General features: G+C 48.8%; 1 protein-coding gene across 1 annotated transcript in view; it reads right to left on the bottom strand.

Moving 5' to 3' along the window:
- Positions 1-17,249: 17,249 nt before the first annotated feature.
- The window catches only part of tfap2c (transcription factor AP-2 gamma (activating enhancer binding protein 2 gamma)), a 70,941-nt gene continuing 65,435 nt past the window's right edge, over positions 17,250-22,755 (bottom strand). The window contains exon 7 of the mRNA XM_068000731.1: positions 17,250-20,833. Coding sequence (XP_067856832.1) covers positions 20,542-20,833 — 292 coding nt within the window. The 3' untranslated portion in view covers positions 17,250-20,541. The remainder of the gene's footprint in view (positions 20,834-22,755) is intronic.

Genomic DNA, 22,755 nt, shown 5'->3' with positions numbered 1-22,755 from the left:
TGTTGGGTGTTTCTCAGTGTGAAGGTGTTGGGTGTTTCTCAGTGTGAAGGTGTTGGGTGTTTCTCAGTGTGAAGGTGTTGGGTGTTTCTCTTTGTGAAGGTGTTGGGTGTTTCTCAGTGTGAAGGTGTTGGGTGTTTCTCTTTGTGAAGGTGTTGGGTGTTTCTCAGTGTGAAGGTGTTGGGTGTTTCTCAGTGTGAAGGTGTTGGGTGTTTCTCTTTGTGAAGGTGTTGGGTGTTTCTCAGTGTGAAGGTGTTGGGTGTTTCTCTTTGTGAAGGTGTTGGGTGTTTCTCAGTGTGAAGGTGTTGGGTGTTTCTCTTTGTGAAGGTGTTGGGTGTTTCTCAGTGTGAAGGTGTTGGGTGTTTCTCAGTGTGAAGGTGTTGGGTGTTTCTCTTTGTGAAGGTGTTGGGTGTTTCTCTTTGTGAAGGTGTTGGGTGTTTCTCAGTGTGAAGGTGTTGGGTGTTTCTCTTTGTGAAGGTGTTGGGTGTTTCTCTTTGTGAAGGTGTTGGGTGTTTCTCTTTGTGAAGGTGTTGGGTGTTTCTCAGTGTGAAGGTGTTGGGTGTTTCTCTTTGTGAAGGTGTTGGGTGTTTCTTAGTGTGAAGGTGTTGGGTGTTTCTCTTTGTGAAGGTGTTGGGTGTTTCTCAGTGTGAAGGTGTTGGGTGTTTCTCAGTGTGAAGGTGTTGGGTGTTTCTCTTTGTGAAGGTGTTGGGTGTTTCTCAGTGTGAAGGTGTTGGGTGTTTCTCAGTGTGAAGGTGTTGGGTGTTTCTCTTTGTGAAGGTGTTGGGTGTTTCTCATTGTGAAGGTGTTGGGTGTTTCTCAGTGTGAAGGTGTTGGGTGTTTCTCTTTGTGAAGGTGTTGGGTGTTTCTCAGTGTGAAGATGTTGGGTGTTTCTCAGTGTGAAGGTGTTGGGTGTTTCTCAGTGTGAAGGTGTTGGGTGTTTCTCAGTGTGAAGGTGTTGGGTGTTTCTCAGTGTGAAGATGTTGGGTGTTTCTCAGTGTGAAGGTGTTGGGTGTTTCTCAGTGTGAAGGTGTTGGTTGTTTCTCAGTGTGAAGGTGTTGGGTGTTTCTCTTTGTGAAGGTGTTGGGTGTTTCTCAGTGTGAAGGTGTTGGGTGTTTCTCAGTGTGAAGGTGTTGGGTGTTTCTCGGTGTGAAGGCGCTGGGTGTTTCTCAGTGTGAAGGTGTTGGGTGTTTCTCTTTGTGAAGGTGTTGGGTGTTTCTCAGTGTGAAGGTGTTGGGTGTTTCTCAGTGTGAAGGTGTTGGGTGTTTCTCAGTGTGAAGGTGTTGGGTGTTTCTCAGTGTGAAGGTGTTGGGTGTTTCTCTTTGTGAAGGTGTTGGGTGTTTCTCAGTGTGAAGGTGTTGGGTGTTTCTCAGTGTGAAGGTGTTGGGTGTTTCTCTTTGTGAAGGTGTTGGGTGTTTCTCAGTGTGAAGGTGTTGGGTGTTTCTCTTTGTGAAGGTGTTGGGTGTTTCTCAGTGTGAAGGTGTTGGGTGTTTCTCTTTGTGAAGGTGTTGGGTGTTTCTCAGTGTGATGGTGTTGGGTGTTTCTCAGTGTGAAGGTGTTGGGTGTTTCTCTTTGTGAAGGTGTTGGGTGTTTCTCTTTGTGAAGGTGTTGGGTGTTTCTCAGTGTGAAGGTGTTGGGTGTTTCTCTTTGTGAAGGTGTTGGGTGTTTCTCTTTGTGAAGGTGTTGGGTGTTTCTCAGTGTGAAGGTGTTGGGTGTTTCTCTTTGTGAAGGTGTTGGGTGTTTCTTAGTGTGAAGGTGTTGGGTGTTTCTCTTTGTGAAGGTGTTGGGTGTTTCTCAGTGTGAAGGTGTTGGGTGTTTCTCAGTGTGAAGGTGTTGGGTGTTTCTCTTTGTGAAGGTGTTGGGTGTTTCTCAGTGTGAAGGTGTTGGGTGTTTCTCAGTGTGAAGGTGTTGGGTGTTTCTCTTTGTGAAGGTGTTGGGTGTTTCTCATTGTGAAGGTGTTGGGTGTTTCTCAGTGTGAAGGTGTTGGGTGTTTCTCTTTGTGAAGGTGTTGGGTGTTTCTCAGTGTGAAGATGTTGGGTGTTTCTCAGTGTGAAGGTGTTGGGTGTTTCTCAGTGTGAAGGTGTTGGGTGTTTCTCAGTGTGAAGGTGTTGGGTGTTTCTCAGTGTGAAGATGTTGGGTGTTTCTCAGTGTGAAGGTGTTGGGTGTTTCTCAGTGTGAAGGTGTTGGTTGTTTCTCAGTGTGAAGGTGTTGGGTGTTTCTCTTTGTGAAGGTGTTGGGTGTTTCTCAGTGTGAAGGTGTTGGGTGTTTCTCAGTGTGAAGGTGTTGGGTGTTTCTCTTTGTGAAGGTGTTGGGTGTTTCTCAGTGTGAAGGTGTTGGGTGTTTCTCTTTGTGAAGGTGTTGGGTGTTTCTCAGTGTGAAGGTGTTGGTTGTTTCTCAGTGTGAAGGTGTTGGGTGTTTCTCTTTGTGAAGGTGTTGGGTGTTTCTCAGTGTGAAGGTGTTGGGTGTTTCTCAGTGTGAAGGTGTTGGGTGTTTCTCTTTGTGAAGGTGTTGGGTGTTTCTCAGTGTGAAGGTGTTGGGTGTTTCTCTGTGTGTGAAGGTGTTGGGTGTTTCTCTGTGTGTGAAGGTGTTGGGTGTTTCTCTTTGTGAAGGTGTTGGGTGTTTCTCTTTGTGAAGGTGTTGGGTGTTTCTCAGTGTGAAGGTGTTGGGTGTTTCTCAGTGTGAAGGTGTTGGGTGTTTCTCAGGTGTGAAGGTGTTGGGTGTTTCTCAGTGTGAAGGTGTTGGGTGTTTCTCAGTGTGAAGTTGTTGGGTGTTTCTCAGTGTGAAGGTGTTGGGTGTTTCTCAGTGTGAAGGTGTTGGGTGTTTCTCAGTGTGAAGGTGTTGGGTGTTTCTCAGTGTGAAGGTGTTGGGTGTTTCTCAGTGTGAAGGTGTTGGGTGTTTCTCTTTGTGAAGGTGTTGGGTGTTTCTCAGGTGTGTGACACAATTCATGTCTGTGTTTTCAGTCTGACACATTACCTGAGCTCACAGGTAAATTGTGGCCTCTGATGTCTGCCAAACTGTCCCACAATAATGGTTTCTGAAGAGATGGGGAGACAATTGGCAGAGGGAATTTAAACCGATATGTAACTATATTAACATGCAAATAGGTGGCACGTCTTTAAGCAGAACAAGATTAAGTTGCTGGTGCAAACGATATGTAGAGGAAGTGTATATGCATTTCACTGCTGTAGTTCTGTGAATGATCCCCATGTGAAGTATGAATCTGTCGTTTCTCTGACAAAGGGTGATGGACATGCTGCGCCAATAGTTGCAAGGCTTCACTAGCGAAGACAGAGCCCAATGCCCAGATCCAGACCCACATTGTTGTAGCTCTGTCTCCGACCGACTCTCGGGTCCTGTGAGGCCCTGCACTGCCAGCAGAGCCTCAGTCCCTCGGCCCTGATTTATTCCCAGCCTTCGCAGGTTTATTTTGTTTCCCATCTCCAGATTAAAGTGACGCAAGCCCAACTAACTGAGCTTTTCCCATTTGCGGTGATTCATTGATTGGACTGATCGAGGGAGCAATATTGTAATTATGATAACGAGATGGGATTATTAATCAACAGGGAATACCAACCACAGTAGGAGAGGGGAGTGAGAGAGAGAGAGAGAGAGAGAGGATTGCAAAGGAATGAAGTGATTTATTTAGCGGGGCAGGCTGCAAGCATTCATAATGGGGAGATAATAATGCAGTCAGAGAGAGGCAGCATCTGCCTGGCACTGTCTCAGCAGGGTACCTGCCTCTGCTCTCACACCCCGCACTGACATATGGGGCAGCCCTGCCTCGTCGCATTGCCAGCCTCACAGGCTCAGCCTGAGGAGAGAAGACACAGAGGCTATAAACAACTAAAGGAAACGACAACCCTCCCCCTCCCCCGCGGGCAGAACACATCAAACTTGTCCCGCAGAGAACAAAGCGAGGTCTCGGGGATGGCGCACGGGATGAGGAAAAAGAAAATGGGAATACCGGAAATCTGCTGCAGCCGATTTTGGTGCTCGGCGCCGAGAGCGGGGGCAAGGAGCGGGGACAGGGAACAGGGGCAAGGAACGGGGGCAAGGAGCGGGGGCAAGGAGCGGGGGCAAGGAGCGGGGGCAGGGAACAGGGGCAAGGAACGGGGGCAAGGAGCGGGGGCAAGGAGCGGGGGCAAGGAGCGGGGGCAGGGAACAGGGGCAAGGAACGGGGGCAAGGAGCGGGGGCAAGGAGCGGGGGCAGGGAACAGGGGCAAGGAACGGGGGCAAGGAGCGGGGGCAAGGAATGGGGCAGGGAACAGGGGCAAGGAACAGGGGCAAGGAACGGGGGCAAGGAGCGGGGGCAAGGAACGGGGGCAAGGAACGGGGGCAAGGAATGGGGGCAGGGAACAGGGGCAAGGAACGGGGGCAAGGAACAGGGGCAAGGAGCGGGGGCAAGGAACAGGGGCAAGGAACGGGGGCAAGGAGCGGGGGCAAGGAACGGGGGCAAGGAGCGGGGGCAAGGAACGGGGGCAGGGAGCAGGGGCAAGGAATGGGGGCAGGGAACAGGGGCAAGGAACGGGGCAGGGAGGGTGGGCAGGGAGCAGGGGCAAGGAACAGGGGCAAGGAATGGGGCAGGGAACGGGGGCAAGGAATGGGGCAGGGAGCAGGGGCAAGGAGTGGGGGCAGGGAACGGGGCAAGGAACGGGGGCAAGGAATGGGGCAGAGAGCGGGAGCAGGGAACGGGGGCACGGAACGGGGGCAAGGAATGGGGCAGGGAACGGGGGCAAGAAATGGGGCAGGGAGCAGGGGCAAGGAGTGGGGGCAGGGAACGGGGCAAGGAATGGGGGCAAGGAATGGGGCAGAGAGCGGGAGCAGGGAATGGGGGCAGGGAACGTGGGCAAGGAATGGGGCAGGGAGCGGGGGCAGGGAGCGGGGGCAGGGAACGGGGGCAAGGAACGGGGGCAAGGAATGGGGCAGGGGGCAGGGAACAGGGGCAAGGAACGGGGGCAGGGAACGGGGGCAAGGAACGGGGGCAAGGAATGGGGCAGGGAGCGGGAGCAGGGAATGGGGGCAGGGAGCAGTGGCAAAGAACGGGGGCAGAGAGCGGGGGCAGGGAGCGGCGGCAGGGAGCAGGGGCAAGGAATGGGGCAGGGAGCGGGGGCAGTAAGCGGGACCAGAGTGTAGTCAGAGAGCCGGGGCATGGAGGAAGGGGCATCAGAGACCGGGAACAGAGACCAAGGGGCATGGAGCAGGGGTCAGAGAGTGGGGGCAGAAAGCAGGGGCAGAGTGCCGGGGCAGGGAGCAGGGACAGGAAGCAAGGAGCAAAGAGCGGAGCAGAAGTTGGCGGCAGTGAGGCGATTGAAACCAGCCCAGGAGCCTACAGTGTCCATGCTTATGTTAACTGGTAAATTGAGTACCTTATTATATCACATTATAAAATGTGAACCAATCCAGCTCTCTTTTGAAGGCATACAGAGAGTCAGTGCCCACCACACCAACTGGCAGCACTTTCGAGGAGTCCACTGCTCTCGGGAAAAGAACCACCTCCTAATTGCCAGTATTTGTAAACTTCTCTTTACTCCCTGACAGAATCTCCTCGCCATCAACTGCATCTCTAATCTGGGTTTCTTGTGAATCCTGCCCCCGTGTTAAAGGATTCCATTCTATACAATAACTGGGGGCACACGAGCGAACGTTTGGCTCAGTGATAACATTCCTGGTTCTGAGTCAGAAGGAGCCAGGTTTGAACCCCGTTCCAGACAGTCCCGGGGAGTGGAGACTGGAGCTCCAGACGGTCCCGGTGAGTGGAGACCGGAGCTCCAGATGGTCCCGGTGAGTGGAGACCGGAGCTCCAGACGGTCCCGGTGAGTGGAGACCTGAGCTCCAGACGGTCCCGGTGAGTGGAGACCGGAGCTCCAGACGGTCCCGGTGAGTGGAGACCGGAGCACCAGACGGTCCCGGTGAGTGGAGACTGGAGCTCCAGACGGTCCCGGTGAGTGGAGACCTGAGCTCCAGACGGTCCCGGTGAGTGGAGACCGGAGCTCCAGACGGTCCCGGTGAGTGGAGACCGGAGCACCAGACGGTCCCGGTGAGTGGAGACTGGAGCTCCAGACGGTCCCGGTGAGTGGAGACCTGAGCTCCAGACGGTCCCGGTGAGTGGAGACCGGAGCTCCAGACGGTCCCAGTGAGTGGAGACCGGAGCACCAGACGGTCCCGGTGAGTGGAGACCGGAGCTCCAGACGGTCCCGGTGAGTGGAGACCGGAGCTCCAGACTGTCCCGGGGAGTGGAGACCTGAGCTCCAGATGGTCCCGGTGAGTGGAGACCGGAGCTCCAGACGGTCCCAGTGAGTGGAGACCGGAGCACCAGACGGTCCCGGTGAGTGGAGACTGGAGCTCCAGACGGTCCCAGTGAGTGGAGACCGGAGCACCAGACGGTCCCGGTGAGTGGAGACTGGAGCTCCAGACGGTCCCGGTGAGTGGAGACTGGAGCTCCAGACGGTCCCAGTGAGTGGAGACCGGAGCTCCAGACGGTCCCGGTGAGTGGAGACTGGAGCTCCAGACAGTCCCGGGGAGTGGAGACTGGAGCTCCAGACGGTCCCGGTGAGTGGAGACCGGAGCTCCAGGCAGTCCCGGGGAGTGGAGACTGGAGCTCCAGACGGTCCCGGTGAGTGGAGACTGGAGCTCCAGACGGTCCCGGTGAGTGGAGACTGGAGCTCCAGACGGTCCCAGTGAGTGGAGACTGGAGCTCCAGACAGTCCTGGTGAGTGGAGACTGAAGCTCCGGCTCTGAATTCTGGTTTGACATCCAGTGGGATACTTGTATCCGGTGGGTGTGGGTGGTCCCTCCCTGATCGTACAGGTTGTGGGAGCCCATACAACCCTCCCGCCATACAGGACTAACAACCCTATCGGCTGGTCTAAAGATGGTTACAGCCATTGAAGGAGCGTTCATTTCGCGGCCTGTCAGACTGTTAATCAACCTGTGAATCCTTCCACTGCTCACACTGTTCTCCAAGGGAAGAGTGTGAAAATACAGCCACAGAGATCCTGTAATCAGCATTTCAGTAGAACAAGGATTGTCAGAAAGACAGACGTTAGTTAAAAATAAAGCTGACACTGAGAGCTTGGACCAGGATTTGTTTACATGTGATTTACATTTGAGTGTATTACACATGCACACAGATATGTGTAGCTATATATACACACAGAGAGATATGTACAGATACAATAACTTGCATTTATATAGCACCTTTAACACAATAAAACTTCACAGGCACATAATCAGACAAAAATTAACAACAAGCCTAAAAAGGAGATATTAGGACAGGTGACCAAAAGCTTGGTCAAGGAGGTAGGCTTGAAGGAGCGTCTTAAAGGAGGAGAGAGAGGTAAAGAGGCGGAGAGGTTTTGTGGGGGTATTCCCAAGATTAGGGACCAGGTAGCTGAAAGCACGGCCGCCAATGGTGGGTTGAAGGAAGTGGGCGATGGACACGATGCCAGAATTGGAGGAGCGCAGAGATCTCGGAGGGTTGTAGGGATGGAGGAGGTTGCAGAGATAGGGAAGGGTGAGGCCATGGAGGGATTTGAAAACAAGGACGAGAATTTTAAAATCGAGGCGCTCTCAGACCGGAAGCCAATGTAGGTCAGTGAGCACAGGGGTGATGGGTGAACGGGACTTAGTGCGAGTTATGATACGGGCAGCAGAGTTTTGGATGAGATCAAGTTTATGGAGGGCAGAGGATGTGAGGCCGTCCAGGAGAGCATTGGAGTAGCCGAGTCTAGAAGTGACAAAGGCATGGATGAGGGTTTCAGCAGCAGATGAGCTGAGGCAGGAGTGGAGACAGGCGATGATAAGGAGGTGGAAGTAGGCGGTCTTAGTGATGTAGGGGATATGTGGTCGGAAGCTCATCTCAGCTCCGGGTCAAATAGGACGACAAGGTTGCGAACAGTCTGGTTCAGCCTCGGGCATTGGCCACGTACACACACGCATAGATTTGTACATAGAATTCATAGAATGTACAGCATAGGTCATTCGGCCCAACTGGTCTATGCTGGTGTTTATGCTCCACAGGAGCCTCCTCTCACCCTTCTTCATCTAACCCTATCAGCATACCCCTCTATTCCTTTCTCCCTCATGTGTTTATCTAGCCTCCCCTAAAATGCATCTATGCTATTCGCCCCAACTACTCCTTGTGGTAGTGAGTTCCACATTCTCACCACTCTCTGGGTAAAGAAGTTTCTCCTGAATTCCCTATTGGATTTATTGTATTTATTTATTGCATTTATCTATGGTATTTATTTATTATACACACACATAGATGCACAGAGAAACATGTACACTCACTGACACACAATACACACACATAGCACAACATATATTGTGCACTTAAATACTCACAAGGACATTCTCACAGACATACAAAACACAGAGACACAAACACACTGTTACAAATGCAGACACACATACAAAACACACACACAGATACATAGACACACATACACATACTCACACACAAATTCTGTCTTTGTGAAAGAATGACCAGATTATTCTTAGTTTCCCTCCAAGACTTTCCCGACAGTTACACACCTTTTGTTAAAACTCTGGTTAAAAACCCTCGTGGGACACTAGGGTAGATTTTGACTTTGTGCGATAGTGCAAATGGGTGATAGCGAATTGGCATGCTGATTTACATCACTCCCGAATTTTATTTCGATCGACTTCAAAAATGGGGAGAGACATTAAACGGGCTGCCGATTCGCTATCACTGATTCGCTATCACTGATTCCACACTATCGCCCAAAGTCAAAATGACCCCCCTGAGTTTAACTAGTGTGTGTATGTTTCTCTCCCTCTGCCCACCCACCTTTCCTGTTCTGTCACTCAGTCAGCTAGCTCCTGAGCTAGCGTGCATGGGCCCTATTATTCCCAACAGACAGCTGCTGAGGGTTCTGGGGATGGAGCATATGTTGTGCCTGAGGCAAGGGGAGCTGCTTCTTTCACACTGCCAATAGGGCAGAGCAGCTACTAATCGAGTCTGCACTTCCAAACAATCAGGAGCGTTGGCACATAGCTCCATGCAGTCAGTAATACTGTCTGCACTCGGACATCATATTTCTCTCAATCTTCTAAATGAAATCGCACTTGTTCAGGTGTTAGCCGTGGCTCAGTGGGTAGCACTCTCATCTCTGAGTTAGTAGGTTGTGGGTTCAAGTCTCACACCAGAGACTTGAGCATAAAATCTAGGCTGATACAAGAAAGAAAGACTTTCAGGACATCTCAAAGCACTTCATAATCAATGAAGTACTGTTGTAGTGTAGGAAACAATTTGTGCACAGCAAGATCCCACAAACAGCAATGTGATAATGACCAGATCATCTTTTTTAGTGACGTTGGTTGAGGGATAAATATTGGCCAGGACACCAGGGAGAATGCCCCTGCTCTTCTTCAAATAGTTTCATAGGATCTTTTACAGAGAGGGCAAACGGGCCTCGGTTTAACATCTCATGTGAGAGATAAAAGACATCGACAGTATGTAACCTGTACTGTGTATAGACAATCCCTACAGGGCCAATTGCAAACTACTTTCATGTAAATGTGAAGTAACATAATACATAGAAATAAACAACATGGAAAAAGGCCATTCGGCCCAACCAGTCCGTGTTGGTGTTTACCCGCCACGTGAGCAAATAGTTCTAATCACATTCACCCGCCCCGTTCCCTGTCACATCAACCTCTTTTCCTTCATCCACCTCTCCAATCTCATCTTCAATGTTGACATAGTTTCTGCCTCAACCACTAACCCTGGAAGTGAATTCCACAGCCTCACAACTCTCTGTGTGAAGAAGTATCTCCTGCCCTCAGTTCTAAATCTCTTACATTTAATCTTGTATCTATGGCCCCTCGCTCTAGACCCTCAGCTACAGGAAACAGTTTGCTTCAATCTCCCCTGTCCCATCTTGTCATCATTTCAAACAGTTCTGTCATATCTCCCCGAAATCCACATTATTCGGGCAATACAGCCCTAGTGTCAGCTTGACTCAGTTGGCAGCATCTCACCTCCTGAGTCAGAAAGTTGAGTGTTCAAGCTCCTGTCCAGGATTTGAATATATAAACCAGAGCAGTACTGCGGGAATGCTGCATTGTCGGAGGTGCCATCTTTTGGATGCGATAAGATTGGCTAACATTCTTTAACCGACATTGTCAAAACAGATTATTTGTATAATATGTTGTTTGTGGGATCTTGCTGTACACAAACTTGGCTGCCGTGTTTACCCACAAAGCAAGAGACTAAGGGTTGATTTTGACTTTTGGAGGAGGAGACCGCTGACCAATTGCCCGTACCCGTGGTGATCAATGGCTCGCACTCTTGGTGACCGATGGCCAGCACCCATGGCGACCGATGGACCATCCCCTTGCCAACCGATGGCCCACTCTCATGGCGACCGATGGCCCATACCCATAGCGACCGATGGCCCGTATCTATGGCGACCGATGGCCCATACCCATGGCGACCGATAGCCTGTACCTGTGGCGACCGATGGCCCGTACCCATGGCGACCGATGGCCCGTACCCGTGGCGACCGATGGCCCGTACCCGTGGCGACCGATGGCCCATACCCATGGCGACCGATAGCCTGTACCTGTGGCGACCGATGGCCCGTACCCGTGGCGACCGATGGCCCGTACCCATGGCGACCGATGGCCCGTACCCGTGGCGACCGGTGGCCCGTACCCGTGGCGACCGGTGGCCCGTACCCATGGCGACCGATGGCCCGTACCCACGGTGAGGTTGTAGCTGTGACTTTGGGGCCCCAGCCTCATTAACATTGAGATGGCGAGCTGCAGAACTCGCTGTATTGATGCCTCCCAATATCGGGCCGCCCCAGGTTGGGGGTGTGGGCGTGATCGCGGAGGGTGGGGTTCCCAGGGCGGCAGTGGCCCTGATTATCTTTGCACTCCTGCCCCAAATAACTCCAAACTGATCTTGGCCAGGCCTCTTCGGCTCCATCGCTCGTGGAGCTGGTTAGAGTGTGCACAGCACAGGCTCTGACTTCAAATGGCAATCTGCATATTAAAAAGTGTACTAGGAGGAGGAGGTGTAGTGAAGAGTGTTGCAGTGATTGTAGGAGAGTGAAGGGAAGCGGGGGAGGGGAGTATTGTGAGTAGCGAGGCTGGAGATGTGAGCAGAGAGTAAGAGAGCAGGAACCTTACCTTGACAACTCTGGTGAGGCCATTGAACTTTTTGTGGCATTGCAGCCATGGCCTGGGAGCTAAGCTCCTGACATTGACCTCCTTCACCACCTCTTCCCACTGGTGACGGTGTTGATCCTGGAGGGCTTCCTGCCCCCTGGGGGGAACAGGATCTTCCTCCTCCGAGCTACCTGAATGCAGCATCAGAGAACCTGGGAGCCTGAACTGAAGGTCTAGCAGTCGTTTCTTCACAAGTGTTTCCTGTGGTGTTACCTTTCTATTTTAGGGTCACAGTTTAAGCAGTGCCTGTCCAATTCATTGGCATTTAGAGGGAACACATGGTCACCGAGACTGTCAATGTGGAATGCTGGTGGTTGGCATATGTGGGAAGCTCTGGTTCACACAAAGAGTGACCAACTTGCATTTATATAGCGCCTTTAATGTACTGAAACATCCCAAAGTGCTTCACAGGAGTGTTATCAAACAAAAATTGACACCGAGCCAAAGAAGGAGATATTAGGACGGCTTGATCAAAGAGATAGGTTTTAAGAAGCATCTTAAAGGAGGAAAGAAGTAGAGAAACTGAGAGGTTTTGGGAGGGATTTCCAGAATTTAGGGCCTAGGCAGCTGAAGGCACGGCCGCCAATGGTGGGACAAATGAAGTGGTGGATGCTCAAGTGGCCGGAATTGGAGGAATGCACATTTCTCGGAGGGTTGTAGGGCTAGAGGAGGTTACAGAGAAAGGGAGGGGCGAGGGCCATAAAGGGATTTGAACACGAGAATGAGAATTTTAAAATTCCATTAAAAATTTTAGAAGCTCCCCCCAATCTGCTCCAACAAGGCTCCTCAGCCCTACCTCGTAAGAGCTCCTAAACACACCAGTGTGACATTGATCCATTTCCTGCATCAGCCCTCCTGCGGTCTCTCTGACTGAAATTGCCACTTTGGTGCTGAATTGGGACAGTTTTTTATGCTGTGAATTGCAACAGCCAGTAGGCGCTGGTTAAGACTGTTCAATATTCCTCGAGTATATAAAACACCTTTCCCTGAGCACGTGGGCCTTCTAATTCTCTATTAACCTGGAGATTGGACGGAATATCCAATTTTTAAAAAAGTGTCACTTCAATATTGGGCTCTGAGCTATAGGGGAGACACGGTCAATGTAGCTCCTAGAGAGATAGTGGGTGTAAAACATGGACTGGGACAGCATAGTTACATGGGACTACATGGAAACACAGAAACAGGCAATTCGGTCCAACTCATCTGTGCCCGTGTTTATGCTCCACACGAGCCTCCTCCCACCCCCTTCCTCTCACCCTATCAGCATAACCTTCTATTCCTTTCTCTCCCTTGTGAGTTTATCTTGCTTCCCCTTAAATGTATCAATGCTATTTGCCTCAACCATTCCTTATGCAAGTGTGTTCCACATTCTCACCACTCTCTGGGTAAAGTTTCTCCTGAATTCCCTATTGGATTTATTGGTGGCTATCTTATATTTATAGCCCCCAATTTTGGACTCCCCACAAGTGGAAACATCTTCTCCACGTCTAGTCTATCAAACCCTTTCCTAATTTTAAAGACCTCTGTCAGGTCACCCCTCTATTCGAGAGAAAAGAGCCCCAACCTCTTCAATCTTTCGGTGAGTGATGTAATCTCCATGTAGGAGGTCACTTCCAAAGCACCAGTCCAAGCTTCCTGCTGATCTGATTGTGGGTTTGCCTCCCACCAAGTTTTGCAAATTAATTACATCCGAAGAGTTAAATAGGTTCCATACCATCTGGTCGCCTTATGGGAGTAGAGGAGGAGAGAAAACGGCACTAGTTCCAGTGATTGTAAACAGAGCCGTAGGTTCATGGGGACTCAAAAGGCTAAATCCCATTTTTATTACCTGGAATTCTGGGGTGTTTACCTTTGTTTTTGGGGATCTTAATCCCGTTCACCTTTCCACAAAAACCCTTATAATGGTGGGGCCTCACAATCAAGTGGTTCGGTGCGAGGCATTGGTCTGGGGGTTCGAGCTTCTCCGTGGGATTTTCCGGATCTCCTGCCGTGTCTTCACCAAGAGATCAGTGGAACCACCACCTCCCCCTTCTCTCATCCTCCCCCTCCCCCCACCCCTCCTCTCCCCTCCCCCTCCTCCCCATCCTCCCTCTCACCTCCCCTCTCAGGAGGAGACGGTAACCAGCCACAGTGCCCCAGGTAAGGGAGGGAAAAGTTGGACAGCTTTCCTCCTCCTGATCACTATCTGGTGACTCCTGCAGGAAAACGTGTGCGGAGGACCAGTGAGGAAAGGATCAGCCTTCCACAGTTGAATAGTCAATTACTACTCACTGTCTTAGGTTGACACATGATCAGCTGAGGTACTGGAGACACAGATACAACCGGAGTAGGAAATTTTTTTGACATTAGGTTCCATCTTCCTAATCCATCTGATGATCCTTGTTGTGCCTCTGGCAGCAGGCAGTTGGGACCCATGGTACTGTCCCCCAGGAGAGTCAGCAGCTTCAGGAGAGGAGAGAAGGGGCTGGGAAATTAATTTCAAACCCCTAAACCAAATCGACTGGCCTCAACGACCATTTTCCTACAATGTGGCAGAGAGGTGTGTGTTGGAGGTAGTCAGTATCATGCTTCAGCACTGGCAGGCTCAAGGATTTCAGATACTGAAGCACCATTTTGGTTCTTTTTCCCCCTAGTCTCCCCTTCTCTCCTGAAGCTCAGGTTAGAATTCCACCTTGCCCAACTGACCATTATTAACATGTAAATTAGAGGAAGTCACGAGCACACTGTACAGAGCTCTGTTCAGACCACACCTTGAGCACTGGATCCAGCTCTAATCAAGGCACAAGGGAAAGATTCAAGGCCTGGAGGCAGTGCAGAGAAGAGCTGAGGCTAAGCCCCAGTGTCCAGGGGTTGAGTTATGAGGAGAGACCGGAGAAAATTGGGCTTTTCAACCTGGAAAGGAGGTGTCTGAGAGGCGAAGAAGATACTCACGGGAATGGGAAAGGTAAATCTGGACTATTGAATTAAATTGTGCGAGTACATAGGAACAAAAGAACATAGGAACAGGAGTAGGCCATACAGCCTCTTGGGCCTGCTCAGTCATTCAATTAAATCATGGCTGATCTGCACCTCAACTCCATTTTCCCATCTTTGCTCTACATCCCTTGATATCCTTACCTAACAAAAATCTACCAATCTCAGTCCTGAAAGCTCCAATTGACCCCCAGCATCCACAGCATTTTGTGGGAAGACAGCTCCAGATTTCCATTATAGTTTGTGTGAAAAAGTGCTTCCGGGCATCACCTCTGAACGGCCTGGCTCTAACTTTAGGTCATGCCCCCTTGTTCTGGACTCTCCCATCAGAGGAAATAGTTTCTCTCTATCTACCCTATCGACTCCTTTAATCATCTTAAACACCTCAATTAGATCACCCCTTAATCTTCTATACTTGGAATACAAGTGGGTTCAAACTAATAAAGGTAAATTTGGGCTTGTATCGAGAAAATCTTTACACAAAGAGTGAGCAACTCTTGGAACGAACTCACAGATAGAGAAGTGGAGGTACATTCCCTGGAAGCATTTTAGAAACAATTGGATGTTGCAATGCGGGGACTGTATGGTCTTTCTGGATGGATTAAGATGGATCGAATGGCCTCCCTCATCCCAATTATCTTATGAGGTTAGACAGTGAACATCATAGGAACAGGAGGAGGCCATTCAGCCCCTCGAGCCTGTTCTGCCATTCATTGAGATCATGGCTTATCTGTATCCTAACTCCATCCACCTGCCTTGGCTCCATATCCCTTAATACCCTTGACTAGCAAAAATCTATTGATCTCAGGTTTTAAATTATTAATTGAGCTAGCATCTCCTGCTCTTTGTGGGAGAGAGTTCCACACTTCTACCACCCTTTGCATGAAGAAGTGTTTCCTGACTTCTCTCCTGAATGGCCTGGCTCTGATTTTAAGGTTATGTCCCATTGTCCTAGACTCCCCCACCAGCAGAAAAAGTTTCTCTCTATCTACCCTATCAATTCCTTTCAAAATCCTAAAACCTCAATCAAATCATCCCTTAACCGTTTATATTCCAGGGAATTTAGGTAATCTCTCTTCATAATTTAACCCTTGGAACCCTGATAACATTTTGGTGAATCTGTGTTGCACTCCTCCCAAGGCCAATATATCCTTTCTAAGGTGCGGTGCCCAGAATGTACACAGTACTCCAGATGTGGTCTAACCAGGGCTTTGTACAGCTGTAGCAAAACCTCCTCCCCTTTTTATTCTAACCCTCTAGTTATAAAGGTGAACATTCCATTGGCTTTTTTGATTACTTTTTGTACCTGATCACATTTTAGTGAACTGTGTACATGGACCCCTAAATCTCTTTGGACCTCCATTGTTCCTAGCCTTTCACCATTTAAAAAAATACTCAGATTGATCCTTTTTTGCTCCAAAATGGATGACCTAATCCATTGTGTTATCTAAGTCATTAATAAATATAGTGAATAGTTGAGGCCCCAGCACAGGTCCTTGTGGGACACCACTAGTCACTTCCTTCCAATTCGAGTACATACCCATTAACTCTACTCTGTCTCTTCTACCACCTAACCAATCTCCTAACCAGGTCAATGATTTGCCCTCAATTCCATAAGCTTTAACTTTAGCTAACAGTCTCTTATGTGGAACCTTATCAAATGCCTTCTGGAAGTCCATATAAACTACATCCATAGACATTCTCCTGTCCACTACGTTAGCTTCTTCCTCAAAAAATTCAATTAGTTCATTACACATGACCTACCCTTTACAAATCCATGTTGGCACTCTCCAATCAGCTCAAATTTCTCCAGGTGCTCAGTCACCCTGTCCTTAATTATCGATTCCAATAACCTCTTCACAACAGGTCTATAATTTCCTGGTTTCTCTCTCTCACCTTTCTTAAATAATGGCGTTACATTTGCAATTTTCCAATCTGAAGGGACATTTCCTGAATCGAGAGAGCTTTGGAAGGTTACGGCTAAAGCATCAGCAATTTCCTCACCTACTGCCTTTAAAACCCTGGGGTGGAAACCATCAGGTCCGGGGGATTTGTCAGTCTTTAGTGCCATTATTTTTTCTAATACTGTTTTCTTGCTTACGTTAACTTTAGTGAGCTCCAGTCCTTGATTCATTATTAGTTTCCCTGGAATGTCGGGTATATTATCCTCTTCCTCTACTGTGAAGACTGACACAAAGTCATTATTCAACAAGTCTGCCATTTCCACATTTCCATTTTCAATATTACTCACATCTGTTTTTAAAGGGCCCACATTATCCCCGACTACCCTTTTTCTTCTAATATAATTGTAAAAACTTTGTGTGTTAATCTTGATATCCCTCGCAAGTTTCTTTCTGTATTCTCAACCACAGGAGGCCAAGGGCAATCCTGTTCTCACCTGGGAGGGGGGAGGTGCAATTTTAACCCTACCTGCCCGGAGGAAACTGAAGGGGCAGGCAGTTAAAATCGCCCGGGTTACTGACCCGCCAGGGAGTCACTGTTCCGAATTTTAACCTGCTCTACCGAGCAGGCACGAGAACACCCGGGGCAAAGCGGCCCAAACAGGTAAATTCGTTAGCTTTCCTTGTGGAGCTAGGAGTACTTAGGAAAGGTGAGGCCACCCTTGCTGCAGACCGCCCCTCCCCTTCCTGAATACAAGACCCCCACGAGACCCCGTGTCAGCAGAGGGGGGGGCCCTCTGGGATGCACGATCTTCCAGGCAGGAAGTTGGCTGACGGGGTCCTAATGAGGCACGGGAGTTAAAATAGCCTGGGCCTTAATTCTGGAGCAGCAGCTGAGTTTTCACTTCACCTCACCAGCCACCCGCCCAGAGTTAAAATCAAGGCCCTGATGGACAAACGCGCGAGCACTTCCAGCAGGGGTCACTAGGGGGCTTCCTGGCTGTCATTTCACTCCATGACCCTGGAACACTGACCCGGTCACCTAAAGTGAGACCAGCTAACTCAGCACAGACCTGGTGATCCAACGTCTGAACGGCTGTCCTGCTCATTCCTTAAATCAACCCAATTCCCAGCTTCACTTTATTCCTAAAGGACAAACCAGGCGGGATGAACAAACTGTGCTTTAAATTCAGAATATCCTTTTTATTTTTTTCTCAATTGACGTTATATTACAGGACAGAGAGAGACACTGTATCCACATCTCTTTTCAGGAGCTGCACCTAAACATCCATTCGCTTAAAATTCACAGACAGAAAGAGATAAAAAAAAAACTCTCTCGCTTCATTTACAGAAAGAAATTACCGTACAGGACATTAGCCTGATGCTCACACCAAGAATAATTATTGCTTTTTCCAGAGAGTTCCGTGAGTGTTGAGGAAGAACATAGCTTTCAACTCACTGCCAGGCACTCTGCACCTCCGACACATTTAAATACCCTGTTTTAAGTTTCTTGTCATTATAACTGTGCAGGAATGAATAAGGAATTATATCCTAGCTTACCCATTACCAGGAAAATATTTTTCCAAAAAAAATTAAGAAAACGGGAAGACTAAACCCTATTTACAAGAGGTAAACAAATTTTTAAAAAAGGTTTTAAGGTTGCACCGTATTTACATTTCCCATTAAATTACACATAAATAAATATGTACATTCAGAACACTGGTTCCCTTATTACTCCATTAACCCTGTGGAGGAAGCTCTTCCGCAGTTTAGAGAGGAACAAGTCACTGGTTGCCTGGAGACCGCATATCCCGCTTTTCAAGTAGATTTGTAGTGTGCTGGCTAATGACCGACCTATGGACCGCGACGGGTCAACCGGAGGGGTCGAGACGAGAGGGCAAAGGCCGCCGAGTGGTGACCTGTGGCCTTTCAGTGAAAAGGTCGCAGGTCAGTTGCTGTCTTGTTCAGTGCCGGTTCGACAGCGGCTGACCTGTGACCCCGTGTTGCTGGTTCGAGCCTGTCCTAAAAAGTCTTAAAAAGAAAAAATGGTCACCATGGCTCTGAAACTGGGTCAAAGGAGACTCTCCCTGTGAAGGTTTAAAATGCTCACCTGACAATTCTCTCTGCTGTTCCGGCCAAGAGGTGTTCATCTTTTTAAACTGTTAGCACCTCCGCTACAATAACCAAGAGGAATTTCAGACAAACGTGTTGAGCATTTACCCAGTACCAGCCCCATTTCAAGGCTTCTCCCTTCTTTTCTGTTGCACCCTCTGTAAATTGAGGCCCACAGACACAAGGAGCAGCAGAGGGGAACAGGTGAGAGTCCCCCCTCTCCCTACCCCCCCAAGGCTGTGTATTATGAGAACCACTGCGTCACAGCATCTCATCTGTCTCTCTACTGTTGATTTTTTAGATCATTTGGACCCAGGGGATTAATAGTTCAATTTAAGATTTAAGCAGCAGGTTAAATAGAGGACACACAATGAAAATCAGTAAAACACTATATGAAAATGGCAGGATAGCCCAGAAACTCCTGTTGCCATTAGCAGACAAACACTTAATAAATATGTTGTGTAACATTCCTGTCAACTATTTCAACCAGCCGTTAACCTACGAACTGTCAAGTACGGGCCTTGGCCGCCAATATTTTCATCGGTAGTTTCTAGGCTCAAATATGTTGAATTTCCTAGCCTGCACTCACACTTGCAGAATAAGGAGGAACAGAAAATTAATGATGGTCAAACGCACTTTCTGATCTGAGCAGCGCTGAGCCCAGTAATGTGGGATCGTAACTCCAATACCCTTCCACACATTATCCTGGCCCAGACTGAGCTTTCAAATCAAACAGAACGCAATTTAATTTTTAAAAAATTATTCAATTGAGCCGGATTGTTTCAAACCTTCTCCCGAGCTGGTCAAAAATGTCTTTAAAACGGGGATGGAAACAAAGGGAATTGACGTTCATTTGTACAGACGCCTGTTTGGAATTCCGCAGTTTGACAATAACCAGCATCTGGAATGTGCTGAGTTGACGGAACTTCATCATGTTCACACTCCAACTCCTCGAGAGGGGCTGTACGTCCAGTTAAGTTGTAAAAAAAACAATGTTTTGAGTCCCTGAATAAAGCACAGCAGTCGGTTGTTCAAGTCCAGTGGCCTTTGTGTTGTGTAGCGAGCAGAAGATCCAAGGAAGCATTGAAGACTAAAGCCCTCCTTTTACACCTGCACGGATCAGAGATTCAATTGACGCTTTGTGCAATCCTGGCCCGTCAAAAATACAAGTCCCACCTGCTCAATCTGTAGCATCTACTTCACAGCTCTTGATGATCGCTGGATCATTAGAGGTTAATCATTGGTAATCGAGACCATGAAACACATTGCTTTCTTTCCAGCACATTGTTATATACAAGCTTCGGCCTAACTGTAAAGTATTGCTAGGTTAAACCGACTGTGTGTTAGCATCGAAAGCCCTGGGTATAAGTGGTACTCCTTCTCTGGAAGGGTGATGCAGTCTGAGATAGTGATGACTTTACAAAGTGTAAGTGTGGGTGCACTGGTTTCCGAGCTTGCCCAGCAATGTGAGCAGGTCCCAGGACAGGGACGGTGAGGGGGGCCTCTGATCATTGGTATCCATTGTAAGGCCTGGGGACCATTTGCGGTCTTTCAACCTGTGGCCCCCGGCAGACTTGTCTTTCCATCTTCCTTGAGGTCTCTGTCATGTTGTACCAGCTGTGGGATATTGGCCGAGCTGGGAATTCCTCTGTTTCTCTTGTTATCCAGGGGGAGACAGTAAGGGGGCACTATTGGGAACCAGCTATCCCAGCATTCACAGTGCAAGCGAAAGGGCCCGATTAAAACTATAGGACCTGCAGTTTCACCAAGCTATTGGTCCTGTGGTGTTTTTTTACTCTCTTCCTTTGAAGTGTTCAGGTCCCACTCGCCAACTTGGGATGGCACGTTTGAAACCAGGAGCTGACCAGCTGTAGGCATTGACCCTGGTTCCATCACTCTGTGGTGATGTGTGTTGGAGCTTTAATTGGGTTGGGGAGTGGGCCTCGAGCAGGGTGTACCTTGGGGCTGTGGCCTTTGGCGAGCTGGTGAATAGCGATACTCTAGATACCATCGTCACTGCAACCAAGGCCGGGCTGTTTCATTGACTCTCACGCCAGCAAAAGTGACTACTGGCCCAGAGTCTCACTCAGAAACCTGACCACAAAGAGTTTACACTTCGAAGCAGCCGGTTGCGTTTGATATTTGGTATATGAATAAAACAATTCGTCACAGAGGAGTAGTGCAGATCTGCAGTCTTGCATTTCAAGATCCGTAGGAGGGTTGAACCAGCACCTTGCTGTCGGAGGCAATGTGTTTCTTTTGTTGTTGTTGTTGGAAGTTGACAATGTTGAGTTTGTCCCAGATGCAAAGAGAGCGGGGTGGAGGGGCAAAGTTCACGAGGTCGCGGCCAGCGGCTTCCGGCTCATTTCCTGTGCTTTTCGTCTTTGTCCGCGGTTTTGTTGGGGTTGTCCTGCGGGCTGTGGCTGCTGCCGGTGGTCATGTACATTTTGTCGAGGGCCTTCAGTGCTTCGTTCATGTAATTCTGCAGCGAGGTCATGGCGGCGCAGATGGCTGGGCTTCCAAAGCCGTGCGTGAGGAGGCTGAAGTGGGTCAGGCAGCCCTGAATTCCGGGTTCCAGAATTGGGCCGGGGCAGGTGTTGCCCAAGGGAGACCGGTCCTGGGCCAGCATGTCAGTGAACTCCTTGAAGATTTGCCTAGAAACAGAAAATAAAAAAGATGTTCACTCGTGCAAGACTAAGCAGCAGGAACAGGTTTCCTACGATAATTACGGATGAGGGAGGCCATTTTGCCTATCTTAGTTCAACCTTCCCCCACATTGTAGCATCCAATTGTTTCTTAAATTATTCCAAGGTTTTAGGAACATAGGAACAGGAGGAGGCCGTTTGGCCCCTCAAGCCTGTTCCCCCATTCAATTAGATCATGGCTGATCTTTATCTTAAGTTCATTTACCCGCCTTGGTTCCATATCCCTTAACACCCTTACCTAACAACAATCTATCAATCTCAGTTCTGAAATTTTCAATTGACTCCCAGCCTCAACAGCTTTTTGGGGGATAGAGTTCCAGATTTCCACCACCCTTTGTGTGAAGAAGTGCTTCCTGACATCACCCCTGAACGGCCTAGCTCTAATTTTAAGGTTATGCTCCCTTGTTATGGACTCCCCCCAGCAGAGGAAATAGTTTCTCTCTATCGACCCTATCAAGTCCTTTAATCATCCGATACACCTCAACTGGATCACCCCTTAAATTTTTCACCTCTGCTGCTCTATCTGGGAGTGAGTTGATATCTCTCTGTGAAGAACTTCCAAATATCAATCTTAAATTCATTCTTTAATCTAGTTTAAATCATTATCCGTGTCCCAACTCTCGCAATTTAAAGTAACATTCAGGCTTAACCTTTCCTATATCCTATACATACTAGCATAAGATCATCTCCCTGATGCCTCCGTTTGAGGCTGAAATGTTCTCCATGCCCCACATCCTAGACCAAGACTTCACACTGATCTGAAGGACAGCCAACACTCAAAACAACTGCACCGTAAAACTCACTCACATTTTCCTATAAAGCATCGCAACTTTAGGAGAGAGAAAGTTATCAGGAAACAAACTCACTGATGAGTTATGAAGTTTCTCGTTCTATTGGTTCTCACTCCTCTCCCGAAGACGCTGACTCTCGCTGGGGTACGCTCTATGGTGCCAGCAGCCTCCCCTACCTTGACCAAATGGCCATAAAACTAGTCAGTGAGGGTCAGTGAGCTGTTCCACCATTGAAGGCATCACGACTGGCCTGAATCCTGTCCTCACTTGATGTGCACACACTGGTATAGTGGTCAGGAGCAGGGACTCTGGCTGATGTTTCTCTTTCCTAATTTACTACGCCTCCCATTGCAGAGGTCGATTCTCACCTTCACCTCCTGGGTGGTGATCTGGCAAGGCTTCTCCATCGGGAGATTCGTTCTGTCAAATCACAGCCCAGGCGGTGAAGAGGAAATTTACCCCCTTAATGTTGTCTGCAAACTTGGATGCTACTCTCTCTAGCCTCGTATACATATCATTGACATACACAGTGAACTGAAGGGGTCCCAGAACAGAACCCTATGGGACACCACTGCCTACTTCCAACCACTCTGAGAAATGGCCCTTAACTCTTAATCTCTCCTAACCAGTTTTTAATCCAATTTTCTACCCTCCCTCCCCAATTCCACACCCCTTAATGTTCTCCTTTGTGGAACCTTGTCCAAGGTTTTCTGAAAGTCCATGTACACCACATCCACTGCATTTCCCCCTCCTCTGTATCAGTCACCTCCTCAAAGAATTGTCAAGCACGGTCTTTCTTTAAGATCCGTGTTGGCTGATTCTAATCATTTTTTCTTCATCTAGAAAACTGGTAATTTTACCTTTAAAGATGTCAGATTTAGCATATGAGGGGTTAACCCAACACTGCACACAGCACTTTCTCAAGAGCAAGCGACCTCCAACCTGCAACCAGGCTGGTTACAGCGGTGATGTGAAATTTTAGTCATTCAAAGTCAAGTGCAACTCTTACCAAGATAACTAACTCAGCACAGGCATCTTCTAATACTCATGTTTGTGAAAACACAATCACAGCCAACAAGG

Source organism: Heptranchias perlo, chromosome 19 (assembly GCF_035084215.1).
Source record: "Heptranchias perlo isolate sHepPer1 chromosome 19, sHepPer1.hap1, whole genome shotgun sequence".
Classification (NCBI taxonomy): domain Eukaryota; kingdom Metazoa; phylum Chordata; class Chondrichthyes; order Hexanchiformes; family Hexanchidae; genus Heptranchias; species Heptranchias perlo.
This window is presented reverse-complemented; position numbering and strand designations above follow the sequence as displayed.